Source organism: Cheilinus undulatus, linkage group 18 (genome assembly GCF_018320785.1).
Source record: "Cheilinus undulatus linkage group 18, ASM1832078v1, whole genome shotgun sequence".
Taxonomy (NCBI): Eukaryota; Metazoa; Chordata; class Actinopteri; order Labriformes; family Labridae; genus Cheilinus; species Cheilinus undulatus.
Genome location: NC_054882.1, coordinates 24,068,979 through 24,082,810, shown reverse-complemented (window position 1 = coordinate 24,082,810; position 13,832 = coordinate 24,068,979). Strand labels below are relative to the sequence as shown.

Here is a 13,832-nt window from a genome sequence, read left to right as displayed (position 1 = left end):
TTAGAAATGCATCCATAGATGTACAGAAAATCACCTTTTTACAGAGTCACACGTTGAAACGATACACCAATCTTATTTCTGACATGGCATTTCCATGAGGAATTGGTATGTTCTTCCCGTCTATGCTCAGGCTCTCTCAGGGTAATACATGCTCGTTGGGTTAACTGGAGACTCTAAATTGCACATAGGTGTGAGTGTGAGCTTGCCAGATTGTTTGTCTATATATGTTAGCCGTGCAATTGACTGGCAACCAGTCCAGGGTGTACCCCGCCTTTCACCGCATGGGGCAAAGGGGAATTAATCCAAAATAAAACCTATAAATAGATACTTTATCTGTTGTTTCTCACATCACTCTGTAATATTAGTCATCATTAGGGATGCACGATATTGGATTTTTGCCGATATCCAATAAGCCAATATTTTAAAACTCATTTTGGTTGATACCAATAGTTAATTACATTTTTTTCCACTGTAAAAAACACCAATTACATTCTTCCATTGTACATCTTTTTTTTTTTACTTGGTAGTCTATTTGTTTAGAAATAGACAAAATATTTGATTTTCATCAGAAATGAAGGATATATTGTTTTTTCAAATACAGCCATACACTAATGAAAAACTTACAGTAATGTCTTTTGGTGACATGTGCATTACATGCTACATGTATTTTTTTTTTTTAAGATTTGTTTTTGGCATTTCTGTGCCTTTATTTTGATAGAGGAGGACGGTGGATAGAGTCGGAAACAGGGACGAGAGCGGAGGAGAGACATGTGGTAAAGGGCCTGGGGTTGGATTTGGACAACAACAACAAAAAGACAGATTCTTAAATGATAAAAATCTAGCTATAGTTCAGAGCTTGAATATGATTTTAAATAAAACTTCAACTGAAGTAGTTCTCCTCTTCTGCTTTAAACAGCACAAACTAAGCAACCAAGTTTAATGGGAATTTTGCCATGTTTCACGCACTGTCAGGTAACACAACATGCACGTTCTTTTTCTCTATTGTCCATATCTGAAACATGTTTAGCTTTAACGAGGAGCTTCTCCACATGACTGGAAATGAAGTTTTACAGTTCAGGTAAGGCTATAAGTGCCTGCTAGGTATAACGTAGCAGGGCTTTAAATGTATCATTAGCCCACAGAAGCCCATTTATTCTACCAGGCTGAAAGGCTGATTATCAAGGGCTATAAATTAAATGATTTTCCTGTTCAGCTCCTTGCCTTTGGGTGGTTGCTGCTGTATTTTTTAGCTTTGTCGAATGACTTAAGTAGAGACTGTTGACGAGTTTTCCTTGGCACGAAGTTTTGTCATTCTTTATCTGAAGAAAGTCCTTCTAGTCATCAGGGCAATGGTTTTTAAGATGCAAAATTAAACTGCTGGTGTTAAAAGCGTGTTGTCGTGCTCCTCCTCCCATCACATGTACTTTACAAGCCATGCAAACAGCTACTTTGCTGTCTTGTTCCCACACCTCAAACTTCACACACACAGCCGACATGTTGAGTTTATTGTTGGCGCATGTCCGGTGTCATCGCGTGTGCTTGATTATGATGTCACATTATCGGCCGTACAGATCGGCGTAAATTTTATTGTTGGCCAATACCGATGTACTGCTGACAATATTGTGCATCTCTAGCATCATTTAATGATAAAATGCAGCCTCCTCCTTCTAACTATACATTTAAAATAGAATTAATCCAGTTTAGCTGAAAAGCTTTTAAATTCTCATTATCTGTTCCTCTCAGGTTACGAGGGTGTCCCGGAGTTTTTCAATGACCTCCTGAACCACATCACCAGCGTCCTCCAGAGCCACAACCCAGACTTCGCCCCCTCCTGTGAGCAGCCCAAAGCCTTGCCGGTGAGCACCACGGTACCTAATGCTGCCCCGCCGGCCCCTGGCTGCTGCGGCATGCTGGGAAAAGAGGCCAGCGGCAGCCCCTGGATCGTGGAGGGTGACGGGGGCCTGAAGGGCCCACGTCAGAGACTGGGCTGCAACACGGCCATGTCCCCCAACTTCCAACAGCACTGTGTGTCCACAATAGCTACCAAGGCTTCCTCCCAGTGACTGACCCCCCCCATGTCCTTACTCCGTTTGACCCCTGAACAAAGAAACGGAAGACGATGGCGACAATAATAATTAATAATAATCATAATAATTATGATGTTAATGATGATAATATATCTAATCAAAGCAAACCCTTTCCTATATAGTTATTGAAAATGGTGGTGATTGGGTGTACGCTTTTTTCTCTCTGCCTTTTTGTATTTTTGGTTTAGTCTAATGAGACTTAACAGTACTGTAATGTGAACTTTTGGGAACTTTTGCCTAATAGCTGATTTTATTTTTCTCTCTTGTATGAGCTCTCTGTGATGAAAGGGTCCAGGTATGGTAGCCATTCAGGACTGGAGAGAGATGTGCCACTAGATGTGCAATGTATGATCAATTGTGTCTCAAACAAATGCATAGAAACGTACAGGTACGCTTAGATTGACCTGTGACGCGTGTTTGTTTCCATAATCCTTCTGACTTCTCTGAAGAGGAGAGGAGGTGATCGGACATTTGAACACTACTCCACAGATCCAGGGCTGCTATGTGACTTGGCTCCGATGACGGAGGACATAATGAGTCTAGCTTAGATTTGGTTAGTCTGAACAAATGCTCTGAGTGCCATTAGATACACTTTAAGTGTAGAAAGAATGCCTGAAAGAAAAAAAAAGCATCTTCAAAGGTTAAGTAGAGGAAAGTTAATCTCCATGACTATGTGACCAAGTTCTTGTTTTTTTTAAATGATCATTGTTGCACCAATGTTTATAGGTCTGTGAGTGCGTTACTGTATGACTGATGTTAGGTGTTAAACAAACAAACCGCATCCTTGTTTGAGTCACCCCAAGGATTGCATTCCTTTTTGTGTTTGTGGATGTTTTCCAGAAATTCCATGATTTTTTTGTCATTATTCCAGTGGGATTTTGTGAGATTTCTGTCATCACATTATGGGTGTGTAATCTCCTGACGCAGACTCTCTCACATGTCTTCAGTGCTTCTATCTACCTGTGCTGTGAGCTCAACGTAACCTATCAGAACAGACTTTGGGGCTGCTGTGGTATTTTAATCAGAAAAACAATAATTCCTGAAAGGTAAAGATTGGGTATGAAATATTTTGATACTGTTTAACGACAACAGATCTAGATTTAAATTTCCCTGCCAAGTCTCTCTTGTGTTTCAGCTGCTGTATTTTTGACACAAGTTAAATCATAAGGAGGGGAGGTGGAGAGGGGAAATGGTCCAGCTCTTGTTCCCAGTGTTCACTGTGAGATTTTTTTTACTCCACTTTTGTTAATATCTTTGTCCTGAAATCTAAGAGCAACTTTATTTTATTGTGGGGAAATGTTTTATATAAATGAAAAGAAAAACAGGGGGATGTTGTGGAGCAAACGGTGGATTATTTACTAGGGGTGTAGTAAAACTCTGGGTATGGTTGCACAGGTGTCAAAGGGACAGAATGAGCTTGTGGTTGATGCTGTTGTCTTCCTCTAATGTGTACTGGGAAGGAGTGCCAACTTGCAGTGAAAACAGATTTATGTTCCTCTGAGCCTGCTTTTGATTTTCTCCATCCATATCCGAGGGGACTGTCCGTCCTCTCGCTCGCCCTGTGATTGTAAATCCTAGTGTCAGAGCAGCCATTTCACCAGCATCTCTCTGGGACATTCAGAGAGTTTTGAGTGTTGATAAGCTAAAACACTTTTAAATGTCACAATGACGCAGCAGGTTTAGAGGAAACTGTCATATCCTTACCTCGCAAAATCAAGAATCGGGGCAACTTGAGGGTTCATCCCTATGTCACCTCTATATTGTGTATCCCATGTTGTGCTCCTTGTCGTGATTCTAAATGGGAAATAAATGGTTAATCTTACCCTTGGTCATTTCTGCAGCCCAGACAGTATCATCACGCTCCCAGCTTCCACCTGAATGTTTACGTCTTGGGTGTCTTGTACAGTACGTGTATATATGCCTAGGCTTACATCCGTACAGTATGTTGTTTTGTATCAGTTCTGTAATCGAGAAAAATCCACAATTTTGTGACCTTTTTTTAATTAAATGGCCATAACAACAGGGCAAAATAAACATGTGAAACCTTCTGGGGCTGTTTTGTTTTTCAGACTTATTATTTGTGTATAAATGCTGTTTTATGTATACTCTTAATTTAATCACTTTAAACTGTGGCATGAGACACCAGTATGTTTCTAAAAGCTCATCAAAGATGTGCAACTTTATCTTAAAGCTCCTGTGAGGAGTTTTTAATCTGGATATGAAACAGACTGATTAGAGTAATGCCACAAAATAAGACCATCAGCAACAAGGTTTAATGTTTCTTTAGGTCAGTGGCTCCCAACCTTGGGTCCAGGCACCCCTAGAGGGGGGCATTAAAGATCTGAGGATGGGCATGGGACCCTGTCTGCTCTGATGTCAAAGTTACATGTACACGTATATTTTTTTAAGATCATGATTAGAAGTGTATAAGGGCCAACCTTAAAGATGAAAAATTAGGGTATCTCTTATTTTTTGGGGCTGCTGTGGTATTTTGAGTAGGGGGCACTAGGAAATAAAGGTTGGGAACTACTACTTTAAAGTAATAAGTGATTTTACAAAAACCCTAGGGGGAAGGGGGTGGGACTAAAAATCTCTCAAAGGGAAAAATTCCGAGACTTCTTTGGTTTTAAGGTTTTAATCCTTGTGATTACAGCTCACGAAAATCAAAATCCACTCTCTCTAAATATTAGAATATTTTGTAAAAGTCCAATTTGCAAAGGTTTCCTTTCATTCTCTTATTCTGGTTCAGTTCACACAACTGCAATCATGGGGAAGACTGCTGACCTAACTATTGTCCAGAGAATAATCACTGACACCCTTCACAAGCAGAGTAAGCCACAGAAGGTCACTGCTGAAAGGGCAGGCTGTTCTCAGAGGCTGTTTAAAAGCATAGTCATGGATAGTTGACAGGAAGAGTATGCACACAAGCAACAGGGATGAGCTCCGCCTTCAGAGGATTGTCAAACAAAGCAGATTCAAAGTATAAGGGGAGCTTCACAAGGAGTCGACTGGCATCAGTGGATCAAGATCCACCACAAACAGACGTGTCTAGGAGATGGATTACAAGTGTCCTAGTCCTAGTGTCAAGCTAATCCCGAACAACAGAGGTTATAGGCTTTTCACCTGGGCTACGGAGAAAAAACAACTGGACTGTTGCGCAGTGGTCCAGTCCTGTTTTCAGATGAAAGTAAATGTTGATTTTATTTGTAAATCAAGGTCCCAGAGGAAGTTCAGTTTTCAGTCAGTGATGGTTTGAGGTGTCATGTCATCCGCTTCTGTTGGTCCCCTGTGCTTTATTAAGTCCAGTGTCAACACCATCAGCATCTACCAGATTTTAGAGGACCATCATGCTTCTGTCTGCTAAGTAGCTTATGAAGATACTGATTTCCTTTTCCAGCAGGACTTGGCACCTGCCAACAGTGAAGCCAGATCTACCAGAAACTGGTTTGCTGACTGGGGTTATACTGTTTGACTGGCCAGCCATCTTGTCTGATTTGAACTCCACAGGGAATCTCTGGAGGATGAGGAAAATGAGACACCAGACTCAACAATACAGACGAGCTGAAGACTGCTATCAGAGAAACCTTGGCTTCATATCACCTCAGCAGTGCCACGGACTGATTGGCTCCATTCTACTTTGCATAGATGCAGTAATTTGTGCAAAAGGAGCTCCAACCAATTACTGTGATATTCAAATATTTTGAGATAGTGGATTTTTTAGTTGTTAGTCGTAATAATTATTAGAACAAAGAAAACTGTCTTGCAATATTTCACTTTGTATGAGATGATTTTAGAATTTTTTTTTTTTTTGAGATTTATTTTTGGTCCTTTTCATGCCTTTTTTGGATAGAGGAAGGACAGTGGATAGACTCAGAAACAGGGAAGGGAGTGGGGAGAGACATGCGGTAAAGGGCCACAGATTGGATTCGAACTCGGGCTGCCTGCGCAGCGCCCCAAACCACTCAACCATCTGCGCGCCCAAGATGATTCTAGAATATGTAGAAGCTACACTTCTTGAATTACATCACAGAAAAAAAACACAAAAAAAACGTGATTTTCTAATTTTTTCTATGCAACTGTATAGTCAACCTGATTATTTATGAAGTCTTTATAGGCAAAACTATATCCCAGCTCTTAACACTTTGATACTTTTTTTCATAAAATTCCTTTGTGGGTATCTTAAGTGCAAAGAGGAGATTGCAAAACAAAGTGCAGAATTCTTCACCCGGCCTCCACCTCTTTATTGTCTCAGTCTCACACATTTCATAGAGAAACCTAAAAAGACAGAGGTCATGATACAAATGTTTCCAACACAGACATTTTGAGACTTTTTACAAAATCTTTTGAAATAAAAATATATCTTTTCATAATCTTAGTCTTCTGTACATGTAAAAAAACACATATATTTACAAGAACACCAGACAACAGATTTCTAATGCTACTTTCTGTTAGGAAGGTTTTTAACCACCAAGTGTCAGTGAGGCTGCAGGTGATGTGCTGTTGGGTTGGCCAACAGCCCGAGGATGGTGGAGAGACAGTGAAGCTTCTCTTTGACATGTTCTGGCAACTTCTCGTTCTCCTTATACCTGTAGAAATGTAGGGCAATAAAGAGATGAAGTTAAAGAGCTGAAACCGACACCAGAAAACCCCATATGGCTCCAGCAAGGTTCTCTACCTGGTGATCTTTCCCTCTGAAGATGTGTATGTGATGCAGGAAACTCCTGCCTGAACCACCAGCTGAGACCCATCGTTGAATTGTACCCACACCTCTCCACTTGTCAGCTGTGAATTAAGGGAAAGAAAGGAAATGAACACTTATTAAAAACCCTACATCCTGTACTGATTGATTTTAGAGTGTGAGGTTAACTTTACAATCACTTACCTGGGATGCCCATCCAACATTGGGCACAAATATTGACTTGACCACTTTTCCTGTGCTTTGCACCAGCTCCTGCCGCACTGGGGAGCTTTTCTTACTCAGGCTGGCTGTGGTGAAATCAGAGCCATCATAGGAGATCATCTGTGAAGAAAGTGTATTAAAATTATGAACAAAACTCATTAGTGTTAAATCCTCTACACTGTTGTCTGGCTGTGAGACACTCACTGAAGGAGTGATTTGTGGAGGTTGAGGAGGTGAAGCTGCATCAGGAGGCACTGTGTGGGTGGGCAGAGATGATGACTGTGGAGAGTTAGGGTTAACCGGTCTCCTACAAGGAATAAGATAGAAAAAATAGAGTCATCCACACTGCCAAAGCCACAAAACCAAAGAATGAACCCACGGTAGCTCATGGATCTCACCTGCCGATGGTAATAGGGAAGAACGGGACATTTTTGGTGCTGCGTTGCTCCTCTGCAGCGATGGCGGCCTCCAGAGCCAGACACATGCTATGGCCCTCGTCAGACAACTCCACATACAGCTGGCTCTCTGGACTAAGGCCGCTCAGCCCGACCTCGCCCTTCACTGTGTACGACTTCCCGCTCTTCTCCACCACTCGCAGCAGCTCTGACGTCTTATGGGTCTTTGCGCCTGAAAAATGAAAGTCTTGGTGAAGCTTTTCATAACATTAACTCAGACAGAAAAAAGATCAATGCTGCTTCCTCCCCAGTAGGATCTGGTGTATTTTCCACATTTGACTCACCATCATAGAAGCAAACCTCCAGGTCTGCATTGGGGCAGTTTTCCATCAGCATCACCTTTGCATACTTGGTGTAAAGTGTCACTTTTGGGGTCTTGGATTTCACCAGCTGCACAAACTTGGAGGCGTATTGATACTTCTTCCAGTATTTCTCTGTGGCAAAAATAAATAATTTAACACGCTTTTTATAACTTTACATAAGTTATGGCTCTTAGGTGACCATACTAGATCCATCAAGATACCTGGAAGGTCCTCATAGCTGCAAATGAGAATATCCTCAGGAGGAGCAGGAGGGCAGTCCAGGACAGGAAAACCTTTCCCACCATTCGGCTGGTATATCGTCACCTTTAAAATAGCAATAAGCAGTATATTACAGAACAACACCAGGCTTGCTTTCTGTTGGTTTACACCCCCATCCCCAGTCTCATAAGCATTCAACGTTACGTTAAGTCTGTGTCAATTTCAAGGGCACCTGTCTCTTGCAGATCTTGTCCTTTCAGAGCCATAACCAGAGGGTGTCAGTTGTGGTATGGGCATCCCTTAAAACCTGATCAGATGTTCATGGTGTAAGCCCAAAATCCTAAACTATGATTGGCTATTTGTCTTGTCAGAGGTGAAACTCTTTTAAAAATCAACTCTTCGGGTCAATAAATTTAGAAGATTCATATGTTGCCACTCTGTTGTGTTACATTCTTTTTAGTTGAAATAATACACAAGATGTAACATCTGCATGAAAGGTTTATTTGTGACAATTCAAATATAAGTACAGCAAATATCAAATATATCCTTTGTATGTATGTAATAGAGTAATGACTTTCTAAAAAGAGAGTAAAGTCAAACTCCCCCTGTATTTGTTTTTATAAGCTTTAAGTTCACATGGACAAGACAGCGCTTTCTCTGCTAAAGCTTTCAGTGTGGCTCTTTGCTCTTGTTTTAATAAATGAATGTAGTCCAGTTCTGATAAAACTGTTGCTGTGACTACGCTTTGTTCTTATGCTTTTTTTCTGTGTATTCCTGTGCATATTGTCAAAGCACTTTGTAAACCTCTGTTTTAAAAAAAGTTATTATTATTGTTCAGTTTACTAACCAGTTAAAAACAAATTACAGTGAGTGCAACAAAATGAGCTCACCATTGAGCCATCACAGGAAATCCGGAGAACTTCTTTGACCCTTTCTTGACCACTCTGGCATTTCAGCAGCTCCATACACACTTCACCAGTGTCCAGAATGCTCACCTGTCAGAAATATGAGTAAATGTATTTAGCTTTAATAACCCCATTGTAGAAAAATTCCGATAATCATCCAAAATGTTTGCAGTATCTCACCACAGCATTTTTAGTCTTCTGTCTGATGGGCTTCAGTCTGGCTGCACACAGAGGCGGGACAATGTCTCTTAACGTTTTCTTCACTTTATCCACGCTTGGCTTGACTGAAGGGAGTTTCAACTCTCTGCCATGAGGAGGTTGAAACTCTGTATCGGGGACGTTTTCTCTGTACGATTCAGAGTTGGAAGGGAGGTTGTGATGCATGTGATGCTGGTTGTGCTGAAGGTTTGCACCTCGGTCCGTGGGCTTGTCTGACCAGGAGTTGTGTACACCTAGGGGTCCTCTGCTGCTGTGGAAGCTGCTGCTGTTGCTGTGAACACTGCTGTCTGCGGGCCTGTGTCCAGAGCCTGAGACAAAAATGACAACATTTGTAAAGGTGCACAGAAGCAGGCTGGTTTTTAGATTGTGTTTTTAAAGTTTGAATGCTTTTTTCATCATTAATCAATATTCAGTTAAACAAGAGGGGCTGAAGCTTATTCTAGCCTCTAAATAAGAATAAATCTGCTAATAAAAACTCATGTACATCAACAAGTAATACAAGGATAAGGGAAACAACTGATGGAAAAAGCCTGTCACATAAAACAGATTTTAAAAAGAAAAAGACAAGATTTTTACCCTCATTATTAAGCCAGTTTGTAACCCCCTCTAGATCTTGAAACTGAAAGCTTGGTGGATGTGCAGTCTGCGTGGATAATGAATACCCAGCACTGGAACAGAAAATTATCTGTTAGTCTCAGGGGGGAAAAAGGTCAAAATGAATACAAGATGATGACAGAGAAACTTCTTACTTTGCTGACTGTTTTACAGGAGGAGATGGGAGCCTTCCCCGCTCTGAAAAAGGGTGCTGACTGGATGACATGGGAAACACTGGTCCTCCTAATCCACTCAGCATCTCCTCTGAGTGGCATCGCCCCAGCTCAGCTTGACCTGACCCGTGACCTGAAGCTGAAGAGCTGGAGCGATCAGAGGAGTGAGCTCTCCTCAGGTAGCGAGAATGAGGCTGTCCTGTTTCACCTCCATGACCCCCCCTGCTCCTGCCCTCTCTGTGAAATCTGTCTCCCAACTGCTGCTGCTGCCACTGGTCTCCTTCCTCAAAAAAGTTCCTGATTGGTTGCCGGGGAAGACTTGATATAGGTGTCATACGGTTAGGCAGCGCGGAGCCAATCATGTGCCTGGTTCTCCTCTGGAGCCGGCTGTTGCTGCTGGCTGAGGTGGACGAGGTGCAGGCTGTGGAGATGGTGGCGATGCCACTGTCTATGGATCCTTCATCCCCGTGGCCAAGCTCCTTGGTTCTGCCCAGCAGGCTCTGGGTCATAAATGGGTGATCTAGCACTGCAGAGAGGCTGGGCCGCTGGGTGGGGTCCTTCTGCAGCAGCTGATGGATGAGATCCTGAGCCTCAAGAGAAACATGACTGGGCATTTCATACTCCCCTAGAACCACTTTGGATAGCGTGTGTTTGACTGTGTCTGTATCAAAAGGAGGGCGACCCATCAGGAAGGCGTAGAACATGCATCCAAGTGACCACACGTCTGATTCTAGGCCGTGGGCACTTCGTGTGGCCACCTCAGGGGAGATGTAGTTGGGTGTCCCGCACATGGTGAAGTGCTTTTCATTTGGGAGTTTGAGCTGAGTGGCCAGGCCAAAGTCTGCGATCTTTATGTTCATGTTGCTCGTCAGCAGAAGGTTTGACAAGGTCAGATCTCGATGCAAGATGCCGTGGGTGTGAAGATACAGCATCCCTTTCACTATTTGATGCATGAAATGTCTTGCTGTGAAGCAAAAAATGACAATTTTGAAAAGAGGCAGCTTGCAAAATTGGTAAACTATTTACGAGAACAAACTTATTTTCCTATAGCTACAAGTAAAAAATTCTGCCTGACCTTCATCTTCAGTGAAAGGCATCTTCCGTTCTTTGAGGTACCGACTCATTTCTCCATTGTGGCACATCTCCAACACCAAGTATACATAGTTACTGTCCTCAAAGTAGTTGTACAGCTATAAAAACAATTAAAAAAAAACATATACTAGCATGTAAAAGTGAAATGACCAACAAAGATACTGGTTTAAACAAGATTAAAATGAGTCTTGCTCAGATTTTTTTTTTTTAATGTAACTAAACTTTAAATTCTAGCTGTTTGCTTCCAATTTTGCTTAGCCTTTACCATTTGAAGTTTAAGTGTAAAGAGAACAGACTGTACATGGCGTCTTGTTAAAAACTTAACACAACATATTAATGCTTAGTTAAACTAATGTTACCTCAAGTATTGAAGGATGTTTCAGTCGGCACTGAATCTCCACCTCGTTTGTCACGCGCTGGACCATACCAGCTTTGTGCATTGCCTTTTTGTCAATCTAGAGGGGACAAGAAAGAGATAATTACACACCTGCCATTCACAAAACAAGATGTTCTGTGGTACAGCACTGTTGCATAGTGGTCTGGTCCCATGGCAAATACTCAATCTGTCGCCCTTAAAGACACCTTATGGGGAGCCGGGGGACCTCAGGATCCCCCGGGAGGCAACAAAGGTGTAATAATGAACAGTGTATACGTCAACTGTCAGTCCCAGACAACAGATTGGCCTTTAAGTGTCTACATAACAGCCAAAGTGTCCTATAATTAACTCATATTACAGACTAAGTCATAAAAGGATGAAGAAGTCTTACCGTTTTTATAGCAACCTCCAGACCAGTCTTCACTGATTTTGCCCGGTATACACATGCAAAAGAGCCTTTGCCAAGGAGGGTAAGGACCTTGAAATCCTACAAAGATGGATTAAAATAACTGAGTTTAACAGAAAAAGACTTCCACGTGGAGAGAAATAGTTAATAATATTATGATCCAAGGACAGATAGATCTTTAAAAGCATGGTACCTCGATGCTAAGCTCCTGGACATAACATAAACTTTCCCCATGATCTCTGCTGGTTTTAGCGTCAAGAGAAAGGTTTTGATAGAAATAGTGAATAAGTTGATCTAACACTGTCCCTCTGAGCTGCGACATGCTGGATGTACAGTTAAACAGACAATCGGGCATCTAAAACACGGGGGAGAAATCCTCCCACAACAAACGTTAACTGTCAAACATGCCACAAACACCTGACGCCGTCATATGGCCAACCAAAGCCTTCAATTATCCCGGCTGTCTTCCCGCTAATGAGGGCCACAAGAAGCCGTCTCTAAGCAGCATACTGAAAGAGCAAACTATCATTGTTTGTCCCGGGAGATCCAGGGTAAGGTTACACAGTCACGGACCAGGCTGTGTATACTGCTGATAACATTGAAAACACTGCTAATAATAACGCTCACAGGTTAATGTTGAACAACGAATACTTAAAAGATCAATGCAGCAAACAAGATGTAACGAGTTACATGCTTTTGAAAAAGTTAAATGCCGATAACTTTATTCTGTGGTTAACTAACGTTGTATTGGCCCAGTTTAAGTTTTAGTTAAACGAATACATTTCAATGCATCTTCGACAGTTACGACGTTGTTATAAAGCGTCAAACGTCGTTTACTAAATTACAATCAAACTGAGTTAGTGGTAAACTCCCACTCGTAGTGGAGCATGAGATAGTTAGTAGCTAGCTAGCTTGTGGGCGTTAGCCAAACAAAAGCACTCACCTCAATTTTGTCTCCGATAGAAACACTCATCGTGCCTACTTTTCTTCTGGCAAACGCATGAATGACCGATTAAAAATCCTCGATCGATTATGTGCATCGACGGTCAATATCGGTGTCTGCAAAAGGTAATTAGATGTTGTATTTGTGTTACCCTCCAAAACTTTGTCAGTTCTTCCATTTTGAAAATATCCGCCCGTTAGTCCCGTGCTTACGTAACGTACTACGTCACCTGACAGCAACATGTTTAGCCACGCCCCATTTTAAAGTGTCGTTCAGTGCCATTGAATCTAGATTAAACGGCTCTGTTGTCCTTCATGCAGCGTATGTAAATGAGTATCTAATCAACGTTTACATGCAGTGAGTTCATTCATTTTCTGAGACTGAAAATTTACCAGAAATACATTAAATTTAGATTCATAGTTAAGACCTAAATAAATATACACTATGCGTGTAGGACTTTTTGCAAGCTTAGTTTTTTTTACGGGGAAATAAATAGGTTGTTCCTATATTCAGCGAAGGTGCACAGTGATTTAAATTTATTAAGTAATTAATAAACAAAAAACGTAAAAGGAATGTTTTCAAGCAACATAATAAAGCTGTGCTCTGGTAAAATAAATGTATGGATTAAATCCATCTTTTCCTGGCCAAGTCTGCTAGAATATGTATCTTTTTAAATTAATACACAAGTATGATAGTTGCAAATTAATGGTGGAGACAAGAAATAGCTGTTAAACCGTTATATATTTTTTTATAGTGGTTCAGAATAACCAAACAATGGTTGACACTAGAACCCCTTACTCGCTATATAAGCATACAACTATTGGGACATTTACCCAAAAACCTGATGGTTACTGACTGAGCTCCAGCGTTCCTGTGTTAAGATGGGACAGTTTTTCAGAAGGAAAATCATCACTGCAGTGCAGCCCTCCACCGATCTGGGCTATATGGCAGTCGGCTTGACTAAAGTCTTTCCTCAGTGCAAAACACATGCAAGCCCTCTTGTAATTTTTTGCAAACATCTGTCTAGGAGAATTTGGGAGAGGTTTCCGTCTAGCCACAGACCAGAAACATGAATTTACTTCATTTGGTGGCTCTAAATTGCCTGTAGGTTTGAGTGTGCACAAGTTTAGATGTGCGTCACCCTTGTGATTAACTGACTAC

The 13,832-nt window shown here is 41.5% G+C and overlaps 2 protein-coding genes across 2 annotated transcripts in view; one reads left to right on the top strand and one right to left on the bottom strand.

The window, feature by feature from the left end:
• Window positions 1-4,134, top strand: part of itpk1b (inositol-tetrakisphosphate 1-kinase b) — a 44,523-nt gene extending 40,389 nt beyond the window's left edge. Inside the window, exon 11 of the mRNA XM_041813139.1 lies at window positions 1,744-4,134. Coding sequence (XP_041669073.1) covers window positions 1,744-2,063 — 320 coding nt within the window. The 3' untranslated portion in view covers window positions 2,064-4,134. The remainder of the gene's footprint in view (window positions 1-1,743) is intronic.
• A 2,170-nt stretch (window positions 4,135-6,304) lies between these two features.
• Window positions 6,305-12,857, bottom strand: plk4 (polo-like kinase 4 (Drosophila)). Its single transcript, XM_041812909.1, has 15 exons — window positions 12,672-12,857; window positions 11,714-11,809; window positions 11,306-11,401; window positions 10,930-11,044; window positions 9,837-10,818; window positions 9,664-9,755; window positions 9,049-9,395; window positions 8,854-8,958; window positions 7,966-8,068; window positions 7,727-7,876; window positions 7,386-7,614; window positions 7,192-7,294; window positions 6,970-7,107; window positions 6,763-6,869; window positions 6,305-6,673 (listed from the first exon to the last, which is right to left on the bottom strand). The coding sequence occupies exons 1-15, from the start codon at window positions 12,699-12,701 to the stop codon at window positions 6,562-6,564; spliced, it is 2,805 nt and encodes a 934-aa protein (XP_041668843.1). The 5' UTR covers window positions 12,702-12,857; the 3' UTR covers window positions 6,305-6,561.
• Between the last annotated feature and the right edge of the window lie 975 nt (window positions 12,858-13,832).